The sequence below is a fragment of the Neovison vison genome, chromosome 4 (genome assembly GCF_020171115.1).
Source record: "Neovison vison isolate M4711 chromosome 4, ASM_NN_V1, whole genome shotgun sequence".
Classification (NCBI taxonomy): Eukaryota; Metazoa; Chordata; class Mammalia; order Carnivora; family Mustelidae; genus Neogale; species Neogale vison.
In genome coordinates this window covers 16,119,558-16,137,088 of record NC_058094.1, presented here as the reverse complement: position 1 = coordinate 16,137,088, position 17,531 = coordinate 16,119,558, and the positions used below count along the sequence as shown (strand labels likewise).

At 44.8% G+C, this 17,531-nt stretch overlaps 1 protein-coding gene across 3 annotated transcripts; it reads left to right on the top strand.

Moving 5' to 3' along the window:
* Nucleotides 1–6,654: 6,654 nt before the first annotated feature.
* On the top strand, nt 6,655–17,080 carry TRMT12 (tRNA methyltransferase 12 homolog). 3 transcript variants are annotated; one of them, XM_044244986.1, is made up of 2 exons: nt 6,655–8,118; nt 9,157–11,437. In XM_044244986.1, the coding sequence occupies exon 1, from the start codon at nt 6,766–6,768 to the stop codon at nt 8,083–8,085; it is 1,320 nt and encodes a 439-aa protein (XP_044100921.1). In that variant the 5' UTR covers nt 6,655–6,765; the 3' UTR covers nt 8,086–8,118; nt 9,157–11,437. The 3 variants fall into 3 exon arrangements, with proteins under 3 accessions (XP_044100921.1, XP_044100920.1, XP_044100919.1); XM_044244985.1 differs by lacking the exon at nt 9,157–11,437 and adding an exon at nt 16,418–17,080 and having other exon boundaries at nt 6,685–8,118; XM_044244984.1 differs by having other exon boundaries at nt 6,685–8,118; nt 11,149–11,437.
* Nucleotides 17,081–17,531: the final 451 nt, after the last annotated feature.

Genomic DNA, 17,531 nt, shown 5'->3' with positions numbered 1-17,531 from the left:
AGAGAAATTAAAGATACAGGACACAAAAAATGTATTGCAGGAAGAAAAAATTACAGTGGTAATATACTATGTACTTCATTATGTATATACAGACAGAGAAATTAAAGATACAGAACACAAAAAATGAATTGCAAGAAAAAAATTAATATTAATATGCATGGGGCCATCATGCACACTCATGGAGTACGTGGCATCATTTTGGAGACCTCCAAAAACTGGCATGTCAATTGTGCTGAACAGCAGCATGGGGCAGGGGGTTAACATGGAGACTCAGGGGTCAGCTGGTCTGGATGTGAACCTTGGCCGCACCACTTCCTAGATCATGACAATGGTCATATCCTTTCTTTAAAAACATGAATGATAATTGTAAACACCTCACAGAGTTCTTGAAAAAGTTTCTTAATAGAAACCATTGAAATTAGTGCCTGGCACATGGTAAGCACTTTATAAATGTTACCTATTATTTTCCTCAGTGCCACTATAAAATAATTTTAAATCTGGGGCTCTGGGCTGGCTCAGAATGTGGAGCATGGGACTCTTGATCTCAAGAGTCGTGAGATCGAGCTCCACATGGGACTTGGAGCCTACTTTAAAAATACTCTTCTCAATCTTTTTTTTTTTCTTAAAAAAAAAAAAAAAAAACATTGTCCTTTAAAAGGTTTTTTAAAACCCAGGTGGGAGGAAAAGGAAAGAGAAGTCCAGAAGGACTTCCTGAAAAATATGATGCCCAGTTAAATTCGAATTTCAGAGTTGGCCGAGCAAACTGTGAAGGCAATGAAAGTCAGCTCCGTCCTTTCTTAGCTAAACTATGTTAGTAGAACTTGTTCATACAAGTTAGCCCTTGCTCTTACGTCCCCTTCCTGTCTTTCATCCAAACTCCACTCCAGAGCTTCTTTGTTGTTTCCAGGGGCTTTTTCCCTTACTGCCTAGAGGAATGTCACTTAACGGCTGGCTGATGTTTGCACTCTCTCTCTTCTGTCTCCTCGATTTAGCCCCATAATCAAAGAGTAAAGCCAGTCCACCCCCCAGACTCCCCAGCAGGCAGAGGTGGCTTTGGGACCCCTTTCTGTCCCAGAGGGGTTGGCAGAAGTCTAAGAGGCAGACGCTTCTTTCTCTTTGCTCTACACTCTGCCCTATTCTTCCTGCCTCTTCTTGCTCACAGAGCCTGGAATTGTGTCCATATTGAAGTCTCAAGGATAGATGGGTCACACTCAGACTGAGAAGGAGCCTGATTTACTGGGAAGTTCCCTGAACCGCTACACAGGCTACAAAGCCCTGAATGGCTTTATAATGGCTATATATATATATATAGAGAGAGAGAGAGAGATTTACTTCTCTACCCGCTGTTGCGCTGCTGTTGGATGGTGGTTTTATTACTTGCTGCCAAACACATTCATGGCTCTGGAGTGGCCATGTCAGTAAGGGATGTCTAATAGAGAGGAATGGAGAAAGCTCCGTGGGGAACAGCAGGTCCCCTGAGGAGGCCTGGACATCCAAACCATTAGAAACCCAAGAACCTGGGGCGCCTGGGTGGTTCGCCGTGTTGGGCGTCTGGTTCTCGGTCTCCAGGTCGTGATCTCCCAGGTCCTAGGATCAAGCCCAGCAGCATGGGCATCGGGCTCCGCGCTCAGCAGGGATTCTGCTTGAGAATTCTGTCCCTCTGCCCTTCCCCCACTCCCGCTCGCTCTCTTGCTCTCTTTTTAAAATAAATAAATAAACCCTTAAAATAAAAAAGAAAACAAAAGAAACCCAAGAACATTACTCAGAAGCTGCAACTACTATGGTGCTGATTGCTGCTGCCATCTAGTGGCAACAACTTGGAACTAAAACGTTCCCTTGGGCCGTAAACTGTTTTTCCTGTAGATCTTTCTTCTTCCATCATTCATTCATTCACTCACTCACCGATTCACTCACGTGTTCATTCTACAAATATCTTACGAGAATGTACTATATGTGGCAGGTCCTCACAAATGCAATAAGGAAATACAGTAGTGGGAGGAAATCCAGCTCCTTATGCCCCTCGAAACTTACACTCTTGTAGGAAGATATCCATTAATCAAATTTAAAAATAAATATGAAATAAATGAAATAAATATGACTGGAAAGGGTTCTAAGAGAAGAACATGGTGCTATGAGACTCACTGGTAGGGATTTTCCTTACTGGGTAGATGGATAGGAGGTCAGAGAAGGCTTTCCTGAGGATGTTCTGATTGGTTTTAGGAAGGGAATTACCTGGGCAGTGAGACCAGTCACGAAAATGACCTGCAGCAAAGGGAGGGCGTGTGCTGAGTGCACAGGGGCAGGAGAAGACAACGTGTCTAGATTAGCACTTAATACTAGGCATTCTAGGTTTTTTTTTTTAAAGATTTATTTATTTTACAGAGAGAGAGAGAGAGAGATCACAAGTAGGCAGAGAGGTGGACAGAGAGAGAGGAAGGGAAGCAGACTCCCCGCTGAGCAGAGAGCCCGATGTGGGGCTCAATCCCAGGACCCAGAGACCATGACCTGTGCTGAAGGCAGAGGCTTAACCCACTGAGCCACCCAGGCGCCCAGCGTTCTAGTTTTTGTATTAAGACTGTGGTTGTTAATTATAATGACCATAAAATTATTCTACCTGATAATAAGCTAAAAATATATAGACTAACAGAAAGCTACAGAACACTCCACACCAACAGCAGAACACACATGCTTCTCCAGGACACATGGAATATTCTCCAGGATAGACCATATGCTAGATCATAAAATAAAGCCTCAATAAACCTAAAAGGATTGAAAGTGTATGTAGTATGTTCTCCGGCCACGATGCAATGAAATTACTAATGGATTAAAGTGAGAGTTTTTTAGATAAAAATTTTATTAAATCTTGTTGTTTTTCAGTTTTTATAACTTAAATATTACAAAGTCTCAAGCTCTGAGAATTTTAATATGAATTATTCAAGGCCCATGTACAATAATGGAGCATTCAATTATAGTATAATATACTTTGTAATGTGACAATGTAGCTCTTTATGTAATAAAAAAATTATGAAAAAATTCTTCACCATCTTGGTTTTTACTTCAAATACTCTGACATAAAATAAAGAGAGTCAAATAATACTATGTTACTATGTGAAGTAAACAGAGGTGGGCAATCCACTGAGGAACTGTAAGACCAGGTCTAGGGCACTGTCACTGGTACAGAGAGAAGGGGATTCTCTGGGGAAATATGCAACAGGTAAAGTCCATTCAAAATGGAGGTGGTTCTTTTATGAGCATTGAGGGCAAGGGAGGGACATAAGTAAAAGAAAAGTCCCAGGTTTGTGACATGAGCAACTAGGAGACTGGCAGGGACATTTCACGAGATAAAGAGGAGTGGGAAGAACACGAGCTGAGTTCAGTTTTGGAAGTGTTGAGTGTGACGTGTCTGGGAAACATCAAATGTAGCGGGGATCAGGAGTGGTGGAGGAGGCAGACAGGGACCCCCACAAGAAGCAGCATTCAGTGAGGTAAGAGGAAAAGCCACAGAATGTGTTCTTCAACGTGCAAGAGATGGACGGTTTAATTTCTCCTCCCTGCTCACGAAGCACTTGGAATGGCAGCCCCACTCACATTTCACTCATGGCATCAGAAGTATTCACAAGCACATCTACAACTCAGAATAAAGTGCCTTGAAGGGACGTTAACAAATGAAGAGGCAGCTAGGGGAAGGGAACAGCATTTCAGGTGCAGCAAGCAGAGGGAAGAACAGAAGGAGGGGATAACTAAGAAACTGAAAGCAGTGATTCCTCTTTATTTCTAGGCTCCAAGATCTCTCAAGCCATGGAGGCAAGCCCTCGTGTTTACAGCCAGCCCAACACTGTTCAGAACCTCCTTCCTACGTGAAAGCTGCTGGCGGGTAAAGCACTGAATGCCGCCTCTCACAAGAGAGGGGAGTGAATGGTCCCTTGGTTTGGCATCTCATCAAAAAGTGGTGCTAACAGACTCATCTCCAGTTGGGGGCTCTTGACTAAAATTCATATGGAATTAAATAATTCTGGCCACTTCAGGAGAGGCGGTTGCCCACCCTCCCCTTTCCTCTGCAGCTAAGTTCCCTGACCTACCTCTCCTTTACTAAGCAACCATCCTCTTCTGCGTTGGAACTCATGGGTCATCTACAAGCTTCTTTATTATTGTCGTTGTTGTTTGTTTGAGATAATGACCAGAGCCCAAGTCAGAGGCTTAACGCCTGAGACACACAGCACCCCAAAACTAACAAACAGTATTAAGTAGACCTAACAGTGGAGGGGAAGGTGATGAATTGAACGAGGGCCCCACCAGAAGATGACCTTCAGACAAATCCCCAGCCATTCCATCATCAGAGGGAAGGGCATTTCAGACAAAGGGAATGGCGAGTACAAAGGTAAAAGTGTGAGAAAAGGCTTGGCCTATTTTCCATCTCGGGCTGAGTTTTAGGATCCAGATCATGCATAGTCTGGTGGGCCAGAAGCTTACTCTTTGAACAATGGGTAGGCAGGAACTCTTTTAGTAGGGAGAGATAGGATCGAAATATTTTTAAAAATTCTCATCCTAGTTGGTATGTAGAGGGAAAAAAAAAAGAAGGTAAGAGTCTTAAAGGAGAAACCAGTGAGAAGGCAGCTGTAGTAAACTATGTTCCAGAAGGTGGCTAGGAAGATCAAAAGAGGTAGACTAATTTGGTATATACTTTGGATTATAAAAGTATATGGAGCATATAGAGTATGTAAACACCTGACAGTTAATCATCAAATACCTATAGGAAGTTGAGGAAAAGGTGGGAGGCGGGAGGTGATTAGAGATAGTTTCCAAACTGTGTGCTTGAGTAAATGAGTGGATGCTGCATAACATGGTACTATTATATACATGGGATCAGTGGTGGAAAGAAATCTTTTACAATTATTAAATATGAGTCACCTATCAGACACCAAGTTGAGATATTAAAGACACAAATGGTATTGGAGTTGGGAGTGGGAGATATGGAGTAGTGGGAAATACGAACTTGAAAATATCAGTAGAAGTAAAGAATTCAGAGAGGTTATTAAAGATGGAAAGTGGCAGTGTGTTTCTATACTGATGGAAATAATCCGGGAAAAAGAGAAAAGAGAAATTGAACGTGGCTGCCATAGACAGACATGTCTATGTATATTTCAGTTTTTACTGAAAAACCGAAGTCCTAAGAGAACACTGGGAGACAGTATAGAACATACCTTAGAAGTATTCCAACTAAGGTGTGCGTAAGCTGGAAAATTTATTTACCAACTTCCATCAGTTGCTGGTTGAGGAGTGCTCTCAAGAGGTGGGGGATGGGTGGGCAGTAATTCCCCAGCATTTCTGGCCTTCCCTGGACATATGCTAAGCCAGTTCTGGTGAGCGGAGAAAGCCATCAGGCAGACTCCTAAGTGCTTTCAGTTAGAAGCCATTGGATTGGCATATACAGGAATGGTGAGTCTCAAAACTACATGGGAGGGCGCCTGGGTGGCTCAGTGGGTTAGGCCTTTGCCTTTGGCTCAGATCATGATCTCAGGGTTATGGGATCGAGCCCCACATCGGGCTCTCCGCTTAGCCAGGAGCCTGCTTCCCCCTTTCTCTCTCTCTGATTACTTGTGATTTCTCTCTGTCCAATAAATAAGTAAAATAAAATGAAATAAAAAAGCTATATGGGACACCAAAAGGGTCTTCTACCCTGTTCCACTTGATATTTTCTCCATGGAATCTCAATTCTAAACATAGAGACAAAACTGACAACGACAACATCAACTCTGATTGACTGAATAGGTGTCAAGAAATAAGAAACTGTTTTAGCTATAACCTTGTGCCTCCCATAGAGACCTGAATTGGGAAACTTAATGAATGTTAACCTTTCTGGGTATCAATATCCTGCTGTGTAGAATGGTGAGAAATAAGTAGAAAGAAGAGGACTTCTTTCCAACTCTTATTTTCCATTATTTGAATTTAGGTGTAGGGGAATTCTTCTTTGTCCTCATTAGCTATATCAAAGTGTGTCAACAGGTATTAAATACTTACTATCTAACCTCTTCAACTTAGCACGTTATAACTCTAGGGTATCTACTCTCTGCTAGTCACTGTTCAGAGTGTTTTACATATAATCTCTCTGATCATGGCAGTCATCTGAGAAAGTTAGTGTAAGTCTCATTTTACAGGTAACGATTCTGGTTCTGAGAGGTGATACGATTTACTCGGATCCTTCTGACTTCCAAACATGTGTGGGTTTTTTGTGTTTGTTTGTTTGTTTGGTTGGTTTTTCATACTGCAGGACAGTGAGACGTGACGACTATCTCAACAAGAAAAGGGAATGAGGACTCTTGTGCTGTGGCCGCTGACATTGATCTGAGAGCCGCCTGAGACTATGCGAGGCCTTTCTCCAAATTCAGCCCATCCTCCTAAGCGCACTTCTCTCTTTGGATTCGTGAGCAGAACTGAAGAGATGCACGAGAGGTCTGGAGAATACCGACTAACTGGACGTCTTTAAGCCCACAGAACTCCTTGTTATTGTTAATCTTCTGTTGGCCGGCAGCAAGAGCGGAGTCGACCACAACAAAGATGGCGGCAGCGGCTTCAGACGGCAACGGCGACGCTGTCACCGAGCGCCTCAGTATTTAGTTCCGGCCTGCCCGTTTGACGTCACTTCCGACACCGGTTCCGCGCCGTCTGAGCCGCTCGTCCTGTAGCCGCGGTGGCTATGCTGAGCCGGGTGAGTGGAGTCTCCGGGAGTCTCGCGGAGGGAATCCGAGAGGATGTGGGGTCAGCAACATGGAAAGGGAAGGTGGGAAGCCTGCGGCTGTTGTCGCGGTTGTGACTGAGCCTCGGTTTACCCAGCGATACAGGGAATATCTCGAGAAGCAGAAACTCCTGGACAGACGGCACCGTGTAGAGAAGATGCCGGATGGCACGGTGGCGCTGCCGGTGCTGGGAGAGACTCTCCCTGAGCAGCACCTGCACGAGCTGAGGGATCGTGTGGCTCCCGGCAGCACCTGTACAGTAACGCAGCTCCTAGATCCTGTCCCCTCAAAGAAGGCCCAGGGTTGCTCACCTGCCCAAAGGCTGTGTCTTGAAGTGAGTCGCTGGGTAGAGGGCCGGGGAGTGATGTGGTCAGCTGAGTTGGAGGCTGATTTGCCCCGATCTTGGCAACGACATGGCGACCTCTTGTTGCTGAGCGAGGACTGTTTCCAAGCCAAGCAATGGAAACATCTGGAACCAGAACTCTGGGAGACTGTTGCGTCGGCACTTGGCGTCCGTCGTGTGGCCAAACGAGGGCGGGTATCCCCAGATGGCGCTCGAACGCCAGCAGTGACTCTGCTGCTGGGCGACCATGGCTGGGTAGAGCATGTGGATAATGGGATCCGGTATAAGTTTGACGTGACCCGGTGCATGTTCTCCTTCGGAAACATCACTGAGAAGCTTCGAGTGGCATCGCTGCCCTGTGCTGGAGAAGTGCTGGTGGATCTCTATGCAGGGATTGGTTATTTTACATTGCCCTTCCTCGTCCATGCTGGCGCTGCCTTCGTCCATGCCTGCGAGTGGAACCCCCACGCTGTAGCTGCGCTGAGAAAGAACCTTGATATCAATGGAGTGGCAGATCGGTGCAAAATACACTTTGGGGATAACAGAAAACTGAAGCTCTCAAACATTGCAGACCGCGTGAACCTGGGGCTGATTCCCAGTTCTGAAGAAGGCTGGCCCATTGCCTGCCAAGTGCTGCGGCACGATGCTGGGGGCATTTTGCATATCCACCAAAATGTGGAATCTTACCCAGGCAAGAACCACCAGCCTCCTGGAAGCAGTGAAATGGAGAAGGAACATTGGCCTTATCCTCAGCAAATGATCACCAGCCATTGTACAAATGGAGCAACCAGGGATTCTAGGGGGAAAAGGCAATCAGCAGCCACCAAACCAGAATGGCAGAGGTGGGCGGAGTCTGCAGAAACTCGTCTTGCCACCCTTCTTCAGCAGGTGCACGGGACACCATGGAAGACACAAATCCTGCACATCCAGCCAGTGAAATCCTATGCTCCCCACGTGGATCACATAGTGTTGGATTTGGAATGCCGCCCCTGTCCTCTAGTTGGCTAGAGAAGGTGGATCCTGAGACACAAGGATCTACATGTGAGTGACCCTTAATACATAAGTTTAGGCGGGGTTCTCACCTCTCTTTTCTCCTGGCAGCCTATTTTAATATTTTGTGTCCCTGAAAGCAGGCCCTAGATCAGTCCAAGTCATCTTGTTTGTCTTCCATTATCACAATGAGAATGAGCTGCATATCGGGGAGAAGCAGTATGGCTCCCTGAAATGAGGTCTGTACAGTGAATTCTGACCTCAGTCCTGTCTTACCTTGGTATGTGGTACCAGTATTCTTTTGGCCTTGGATTTCCTCACTTGCAAAATGAAGGTGTTTTATAGGCTATTGTCTAATAAGCAGTTGTACACAGGACATTGGTTATTTTAGAGTGAAAGACATAGTGCTGTTTCCAAAATCACTCCAGCTACAGTGTGGAACACTGACCCGAGTGGGGCCAGGCTAGAAACAGGGAGACCTTGGAGGAGGCTTCTGTGGCTGTCCAGGGAGGATATGGTGGTAGCTTGGATTAGGATGCTGGCAGTGGGAAGTGGATGTATTTGAGATACGAAATCGATGAGACTAAGCAGTACAGCCCAAATCAAAGCACTCAAAACGGTGCAGCTTTGTTATGAAGGCTGACCAGATTAGGGAAGGAAGAGGTTAAGAATTACTCTATTTTATCACCTTCATTCCCTTTAGCATTTCTAAATGAGTGTGGGGGAAGACGTCTTATACATTAGGTTTGTTGTAGAAAAGAGGCTAAGAATGACTGCTTTAAATTATGGGGAAACTAGATTTCCAGCCTTAAGTTTATGCAATAAGCTAGTTTTGTTGTGTTTAGTTTTTTTAAGAGATTTTGAGAGAGCACGTGAGCATGAGAGGTAGGGGGTGGGAAGGGGAGAGGGAGAAGGGGAAGCAGAGAGAGAAGCTGACTCCCTTCTGAGCAGGGAGCCCAATGCTGGGCTCCATCCCAGAACCCTGAGATCATGACCCAAGCCAAAATCAGGTGCTTGACTGACTGAGCCACTCAGGCATCCCTAAGCTACCTATTTTAAACGTTTAAATTAAAATCTTACATTTAACAGGGCTCAAGCTCCCTTTTCATATTTTTTCTCTGGTGGACATCAGGGCCAACATAAGGAGCTATATGCAACGTAAGATCTTCTGCAGAGTTTTTCACGCCTCACCTTATTTTATGGCTGTCTGCCAGCACCACTGTTTACCACTGGAACGACTAATTGCAGAGAACCACTGTTTACCTTTGGGATGACTAATTTTGAGAAGCACTTCAGAGCTTTGTTTTGGTGCACTTTGAAACCATCTGGGCTTGTTTTCTTGATGAAGGAAACATAGGAAAGTGGCTTTATCGGGATTACAATTGTATGTCACATTTGGCTGGCTGGGGTTGGGCTGGAGCTGCTTGCCCTTTGCTTTTAATAGCGTCAGGAACGACAGGATCGGTGAGCCTGTTGTGTATATGAACTGCAGATGCATTAGATGCAGCCCAGTCTCTGAGGAGTTCACAACCTAGCAGCAGAAATAGCACAAAAACTGAAAGACTTGGAATACATTAAGTACCATGTGAGTAATAGCATGACATAGAAGTGCGGAGGTGGAGAAGGAAAGTTCTGAGAATGGGGAAGTCTTCAGAGAGGTCGTGTCGGAACTCGCTCTTTAAAACTGGGTAATATCTTGGGACGTGGAGTCAGGGTGGTGCTAGTGGAAGGAGAAAAAAAAAATGCAGGTGCAAAAAGCTTGCTCAGAAAATGTTTGGACATCGTCATTAGATCAATTTGGAAGAGAAGAAACAGTGAGAGATATGTTGAAGGCGGAGGCTGTTATAAGGATTAAAAAGAATAGTGTCTAGTACATAGTACGCCCCCAGGAAATGTTAGCTATCCTGTGATCCCACCACAGAAGGGGGCCTGATTGTTCCATTCCCACCCCACAGAGCAGCCTGCCTGTTTGCCTTAATCATCTCCTCTTCTACATACGGGGTTTCTTCTCACATGTGTGCCTGCAACTTTTGAGCCTCAGACTAGAAATGCGATGCTGGGACTTGAGCCAAATATGGGGAGGAAGGAAGGCAGGGGAGAAGCAAGGAGGAAGGTGAGTCAGGGAGCCGCATGTCCAGGGGCTGAGGAGTCACCTGTCTGCCGCAAGCTATGGATAGGCTGCTGCAGTCAGACACATTGGAATGAATGCGTTCACCCTACCATAGACACATCAGACCTTGAGGGTTCAGGGATGCCAGAAGGTTGACATGGGTTCTGTGTTCATGGAATTGAGGTTCAACTCATACACCTCCTGCCTTCTCTCCCTTGTCCATGACCTTAGGCAGCCTCTCAAGATTCAGTTTCTCCATCTGTACATACGGGTGAACAACTTACATCTCCTGAAGGATATTCGTTAGCTTTCAATGAGTTAACATACAGACTATCACCACCATGACTGGCACATAGGGAATACTTCATGCATTCAAGAGGCTGCCTAGAGGGTAAACTACCATTTCCCAGATTGGGTGTGAGGAACTACTGTGCATTTGCTTTAGTAGTTGAAGTAGAATGTCCTTATTTTGAAAAGCTACTCATTGATTAATTGGCATGTACTGTGTCCTTTCTCTGTTAGGCATTGTGATGAGGGCCAGAGACAGTGGTGAGTAAAGCCGAGTCCTGAGGGGTGCCTGGCTGGCTCAGTAGATAGGCTACACAAATCTTGATCTTAGGGTTATAAGTTCAAGTCCCATGTTGGGTGTGAGGGGACTTAAAAATAAAAATCTTAAAAAACAAAACAAAACACCAAGCTGAGTCCTGCCCACAGTAGGATCACTTCTGATGACGTGGACACAATGGTACTAAGTGCTGAGACAAACGGGTTTTTACAGGCAACACCCAGGGGAGGCAGCCGTCCATGCCTGGGGAAATGGGTTGGGGGCAGTGAAGAGTGTGCCTGGGAAGATGGGGGCAGGGATGCTTCAACTGAGAGTTAAAGAATGGGCCAGACTTCCGTGTGGATGGAAGAAAACAAGGGTCCCTTAAGCCTTGTCTCCACCTTGAGTGTGTCCATTTGCATGACAGTTTTCTCCGAGCACTTGCTGGATCGGCCGGCTGGGGAAGAGGTGGCTAATGGAACCAAGGAAAAAAGACTGAAAGGATCAGGAAGCTCATGGAGTGTTTGTCACCTCAGTCCAGGAATGCGTCCAGGCGCTGAAGGCTTCCGTTGTGAGCATCAGGATTAGTTGCCGCGTAACGCACTCACTTGATGGAGAGGCTGTGATTAAAAGCCAGTAATGATTATGCTGAGTGAAAGAAGTCAAGCAGAGAGAGTCAATTATCATATGGTTTCACTTATTTGTGGAGCATAACAAATAGCATGGAGGACAAGGGGCGTTAGAGAGGAGAAGGGAATTTGGGTAAATTGGAAGGGGAGGTGAACCATGAGAGACTATGGACTCTGAAAAACAGTCTGAGGGGTTTGAAGTGGCGGGGGGGTGGGAGGTTGGGGTACCAGGTGGTGGGTATTATAGAGGGCACGGCTTGCATGGAGCACTGGGTGTGGTGAAAAAATAATGAATACTGTTTTTCTGAAAATAAATAAATTGGAAAAAAAATAAATTAAAAATAAATAAATAAACAAAAGCCAGTAATGATGATTCTATTAAACTCCTTGACCATGAGTTGCTTGGTTCATTAACTCCATAATTTTAGTAAATTATATGCATATGTTGATATAGGAATATAACATACGCATTTTAAATAAGAAATTTAAAATGATGACAAACTAATAAATAGCATTTTTAATTCACTTTTCTCCCACATGACAAGCACATGTGAGGAGAAAGCCTATATATGTTACTCTGAACAGCCTCAGGGTGCAGCCAGTTCTCACTGGGCAAGCGTAAAACCGGTCATTTTCTTGGCCTCTGGTAGTTTCCTCTCGTGTGTGTTGTGTGTACTGGTCATTACTTGGCTGCTGCTTTAGCAGATGTCCGGAGTTGTCTGTAGCTCTCTCCACTTTGGCGTTCCACTCTCGGGACTCATTCCTGGGCTCCTGGGACTGGACACTCCACACCTCTGGGAGTCTGCTGGGCTCCCGCTGGCTTCCCCATCAAGCCACAGCCCAGAAATTTTCTCCAGGCAGTAAGATGGAGCAAGTCAGTGGTTCGCCTTGTGGGTTCGCATCTCACATGGGTGGTCGTCTGTTGCCTGTGTCCAGTGCCTCGAGGGGGCTTGTTCATGGGTTTTGTGTAGCTTTTTTTTTTTTTTTTTACTATTTAGACATTTATAATAATTAATGTATAAATTTACTAGGTTTCACAACCATTGAAGAAATTCACTCTAGCAATAATAAATACATACAAGTACTTAAGCTGACATGAAATTTCAACATATAAAGACATAAGAATTTCTTAGCACTGCTGTGCTGAGTATCCCTACCTATATTATAAACTGAATATAAAAATATTAACAATAAATACAATGGCATCTTTCTGATTCGATATGAATTATCATATACCTGGCAGGTTACTTGATGAACAACCACATAATTTCAGAGAGGCCACAAACTGTCAGAATAGCTGTTTCTCTCTCTGGCTTTTTAAAGGTCAAGGTTGAATCAAAGGCAAATAGAAAATAATGAATATGAAGTTAAAACTGTATTTTGGTACATACCATAGCTGCACCACACACACACACCACATACACACCACACATGCATACCCACACACACACCACACATATCATATTGTCTCCTGGATTGAATGCCCATGCAGTAAAGCTGCACGTAAACCATTAGGTAGGTAGATACAGGTGGACAGACTGTCCTAGTTTCTCTTTTAGTAATTGAATTTTACTTTTTTAAATCAAAGCTATACGTATGCATAGTTTTCATAATTCCAATAAAGGTAACACAACTTTATGAATAAGACTACATTTCCACAACACCACAATGAAGAAGCTACAGCCTGCAGCTCCTTTCCTCATTTTGGGGTCTACTTTCAACAATTTCAGCCGGACCATGTGTCAAAGTGAATTCAGGATCTAGCCAACATGTACCACCAGGAGCCATGAGGGTATATATGGACCTGGGTCCCGAGAGCTGGCCAAGATGCAGTTCGCATTCGTGTAGGACTCCACTCTCCCATCATATTATGGTCTGAGGAGATCTAGACCATCAGAACATCCCACAGAGTATCACGCTAACCTGCTGTATCTGTCGCATCATACTGATTAGGTCGGATAAAAAACTAGTGTATTACACTCCAAAGATGGAAAATAATCACTAATAAACAGCAACCTGTTACAATAGTGACATTTTTAGGGCTGCTGGTCTGCTGGAATGCTAAGATAGCTCCTTTGCAGTAAAGAAGAAGTTTTTGCATCTCTCCCAGTCATCAGTACTCCTCTACCAAGGAAGCACACCAACCTCTCTCTGCTTCTCTGTGGGAATTCAGAACTTGGAAATGCTGCTCTGACTCAGATACTAGGTGACTTAGAAGGCTGCCAGTTTTCAGTGGGATCCACGGCACATAAAGGCTCTAAATCAGGTACAAGCTGCAGCGTAATTAGCTTTATTTCACGGGTCATTCAATCCAGGGGATTGTGTGGTATGAGTATCTGTGAGCCATGGGAGTTGATGGCGAGCCCCAATGGGAAAATCACAAGGTAGTCCTACGTAGACATCTGGAGCAAGGCCAGGCGATAAGCAGTGGAGAACCGTGTATCATCCAGAAATGGCTCTTGCATGCCAGTAGGCGTTGGTAGAGTCTGAGCATCTCTTGGGACAGGTAACCCTGTCGCCAGTGTTGCCCATCACAAGCTGAGTTTCGCCAGGCCCTTCAAGTCAGTCCATCATAAGATGGAAACGTCGCATCTGGGATGGATGACAAGGCCAGAGGGAATGAACAGGTGCACAGGCAGGTGGCCCAGACTCCTGTCATATTTATAACTCTTGCATCAGTGCCCTTCCCTCCGCTCACAGTTTTGGCCACTTGAGAGGCTCTTTGGGCTTGCTGATGAAGGAGAGAATTGTGCAGCTAAATTCACTGATAGGTTTTCTTGGAATATGGGTGCGAACAAGAAACAGACTGCTGCCACCTGACAGCCCTCCTCAGAAGTGAGGGGAATCCTCCCAAAAGGCAAAATTGGCAGTGTTTCTGGTTGTCCACTTTGTATAGAAAGAAAAGTGGCCTGAATTAAGAATTACCTTTATGACAAATGTCAGATAGGTCGATGAGTTGATCAGGGACCTGGAGTGGGAAAGATTAGATCAGGGACAAGGAAGCCGGGAGAAGAGGCAGCGGAGAAGTCTCCGGGATTGGATACATGAGTAAAGGTCTTTGTATTGCAGGGCCTACCAGAGACCTGAATCACGCAAGAGGAACTAAACAAGTAAAAAGACTTCACCAGTTAATTTTAGCAGTTGTAGTCATGAGCTGCCCCAATAGCATAATGGCTCATGAATAAGGTCGGTTGAAGGATGTAGATTAGCAAGATGCTAGCAGTATGGCCTCTACTCACCAAGGAGCCACCCCCTAGCATTCGGCACTGAGCCCTTGAAACAACACCCTCCCTCAGGGTAGCAAGTGGATTACACTGGACTTCCGTCTTCTGTCACAGAAGGGCAGTGATTCACCTCGACTAGAATCTTCCCATCTGCATGTATGAGTTTGCCTTTCCTGCCCACAGGGTGTTGGCCAGCATCGCTATCCAGGGGTTTACAAGTGTTTGATCCATCAGTATGTATCCTACGTAATATTGCCTCCGACCTAGGGATCTGACTTACAGCGAAGGTGTTTCAGTGGACACGTGGCCATGTGATTCACCAGTCCTATCCCATCCCAGGAAATGCTGGCCTGGTAGAGTGGTGGGAACACTTTTTTTTTTAAGAATTTTTATTTATTTATTTGACAAAGAGAGCACAAGCAGGCAGAATAGCAGGGAGAGGGAGAGGGAAAAGCAGGTTCCTCGCTGAGCAAGGATCCTGATGTGGGACGCGATCCCAGGACCCTGGGAACATGACCTGAGCTGAAAGACAGTCGCTTACCCAACTGAGCCACTCAGGTGCGCCTGGGAAAAACTTTTGAAAAAAAACCCAAACCAAGGCTTGGAGATAATGCGTAGTGAATGAGGTGCCATCCACCATGATGCAGTATACATTCGAAACCCCTATTACACAGTGCCATGTCCCGTATAGACAGAAAATGCACAGCTAGGAATGAAAGGGTAGAAATAGAATTCCTACTGTGGTGGGCTAAATGACGCCCCCCAAATATGTCCATGTCCTGTAAAGATGTTATCTTACATGGTAAAAGGGACTTCACAGATGTGATTAAAAATCTCAAAATGGGAGGAGGGTATCCTGGGTTATCCAGGTTGGCCCCCTAAAATCTCAGATGTGCTTGGAAGAGGGAGGCAGTACGAAGAGGAGGAGCTGTGATGACTGAGGCAGGACGCAGCAATGTAAGGGAGGGGCCACGAGCCAAGGAATGCAGGCAGCTTCTGGAAACTGAAAAAGGCAGGGAAATGGATTTTTCCCCAGAACGCTTCAGGAGGAACAGAATTGTGGATGCCTTGATTCTAGTTTTCTGACCTCCATAGCTGTGAGGGAATAAATTGAAATTGCAGTCTTCACAGTACTGAATCTTCCGTCTCGAAGCTTTTATTCTACTCGGTTGGGCGCAGCTCTGAAATGAGAAGTGACTGTTAGGAGCCTGGACTACAGGATCCCATCGAGGGGGAAGGGTCCTGCCCTTCCCGTCCGTCAGTGGGCTACTCTATCCGTCTTCTTTGGGCTCCCTGCCTCGCCGGAGGTTTTTAACTTAGTGTTACTTGTATGCTGCCTCTCAGTATCTTGGCCCTCAGATTATTCTTGACCATCGCTTTACATAATTAACATATTTGAACCTATAACCTATTTACATTCTAACATAAATTACATACTATGAATGCGATGATCACATATAACAATCCAAAATAACAAAGAATATCTTAACAGTAGTCCTGAGCCATACACTCCAGAACCATTGCAGAATGTTGTGTGTCGTGTTGTAAGGGTTCCCGTGAGGATATTCTCAAATCTGTTCACCATACTAATTACTGTTACATACTATATGTCCTACTAAGTACTTAAAATATATTGTTTTAATTGGTGTAACCAGCATGAAAAATTACTTACAGAGGATCGGATAGGCTCTGGAATCAAAAAATACCAGTCAGAATCCTGGCTCTGCCGCTGTTATTTTCTGTGTCTTTCCACAGGTTTGTTGAGATTAAACTCAACATGCTTGCATGCTATGTCTTTCATACTTTATCTGGCAATATTAACCATCTTTTTTCTTTTTCCCAGGGGAGGATACTGATGACTAGAGAGTTAAGTACTCTGTCTAGAGACAGAGCACTAGCAAGAGGCAGAAGTGGGCAAGTATACGGCCAAGCACATAGTGCTCAGTGTCTGTTACATGAATGAATGAACCAAAGTCGTCGGTGTATACTCAATCTTGATTCCAAATGCCACTACATTTTCTTGTTTCCGTAACTGAACAACAGACTCTTCCTGTTCATTCGCATTAACAAAACCAGAAGACTTGACTAGTTGCTGAGTTTTGCTGGATACATCTGAAATTTACTTTCATGAAATGAGAAAAACCATAAAATAATTTCAGGCCAGAAATTACTTTTTTTAAGTAATTCCCAAGATCTGTGAAAAAGTTATGGAACATATTTATCCCTTTCTGGGCTATCAGTTCCTACCCTTCCTACCAGCGTCCCTGTCTTCCATTGGAAGTGAATATGTAATACGTTGGTGGGTGAGGGGGGTGGGTGGTTCCAAGTACCTGTCTCCTGCTGCTTTCTCCCAGTAAGGAAGCTGTATGTACCTGCCCTCTGGTACAGCTAGGGGAAGATACATGGTCCAAGAAGCTCAACCAATTGCTTATCACTCTTGAAACTTGCAATCTTGAAAAATAATGAAAATAACCCTCTAATGAATTCTTTTTTTTGCTCAAGACAACCCAGAATCAGTTGTGGCTCTCTGGAACAAAGACTTGGCAAATGCAAAGATCAGCAGAAAATTCAAATGAGTTTTTACACATCCTACTTCCAAAGGCTTTTTAGAACAACTAAAAGGCATTCAGCCATTAAAGCCAAATGAACAGATTGTTCTTTTTACACACAGGTAATTTATGTATATGGAGTATACCTACATGATACACACATACCCTCCACACTGTTCTACGTGGATTCAATAGAAATACACACCTGGGGCGCCTGGGTGGCTCAGTGGGTTAAGCCGCTGCCTTCGGCTCAGGTCATGATCTCGGGGTCCTGGGATCGAGTCCCGCATCGGGCTCTCTGCTCAGCAGGGAGCCTGCTTCCTCCTCCTTCTCTCTCTACCTGCCTCTCTGCCTGCTTGTAATCTCTCTCAGTCAGGTAAATAAATAAAATCTTTAAAAAAAAAAAAA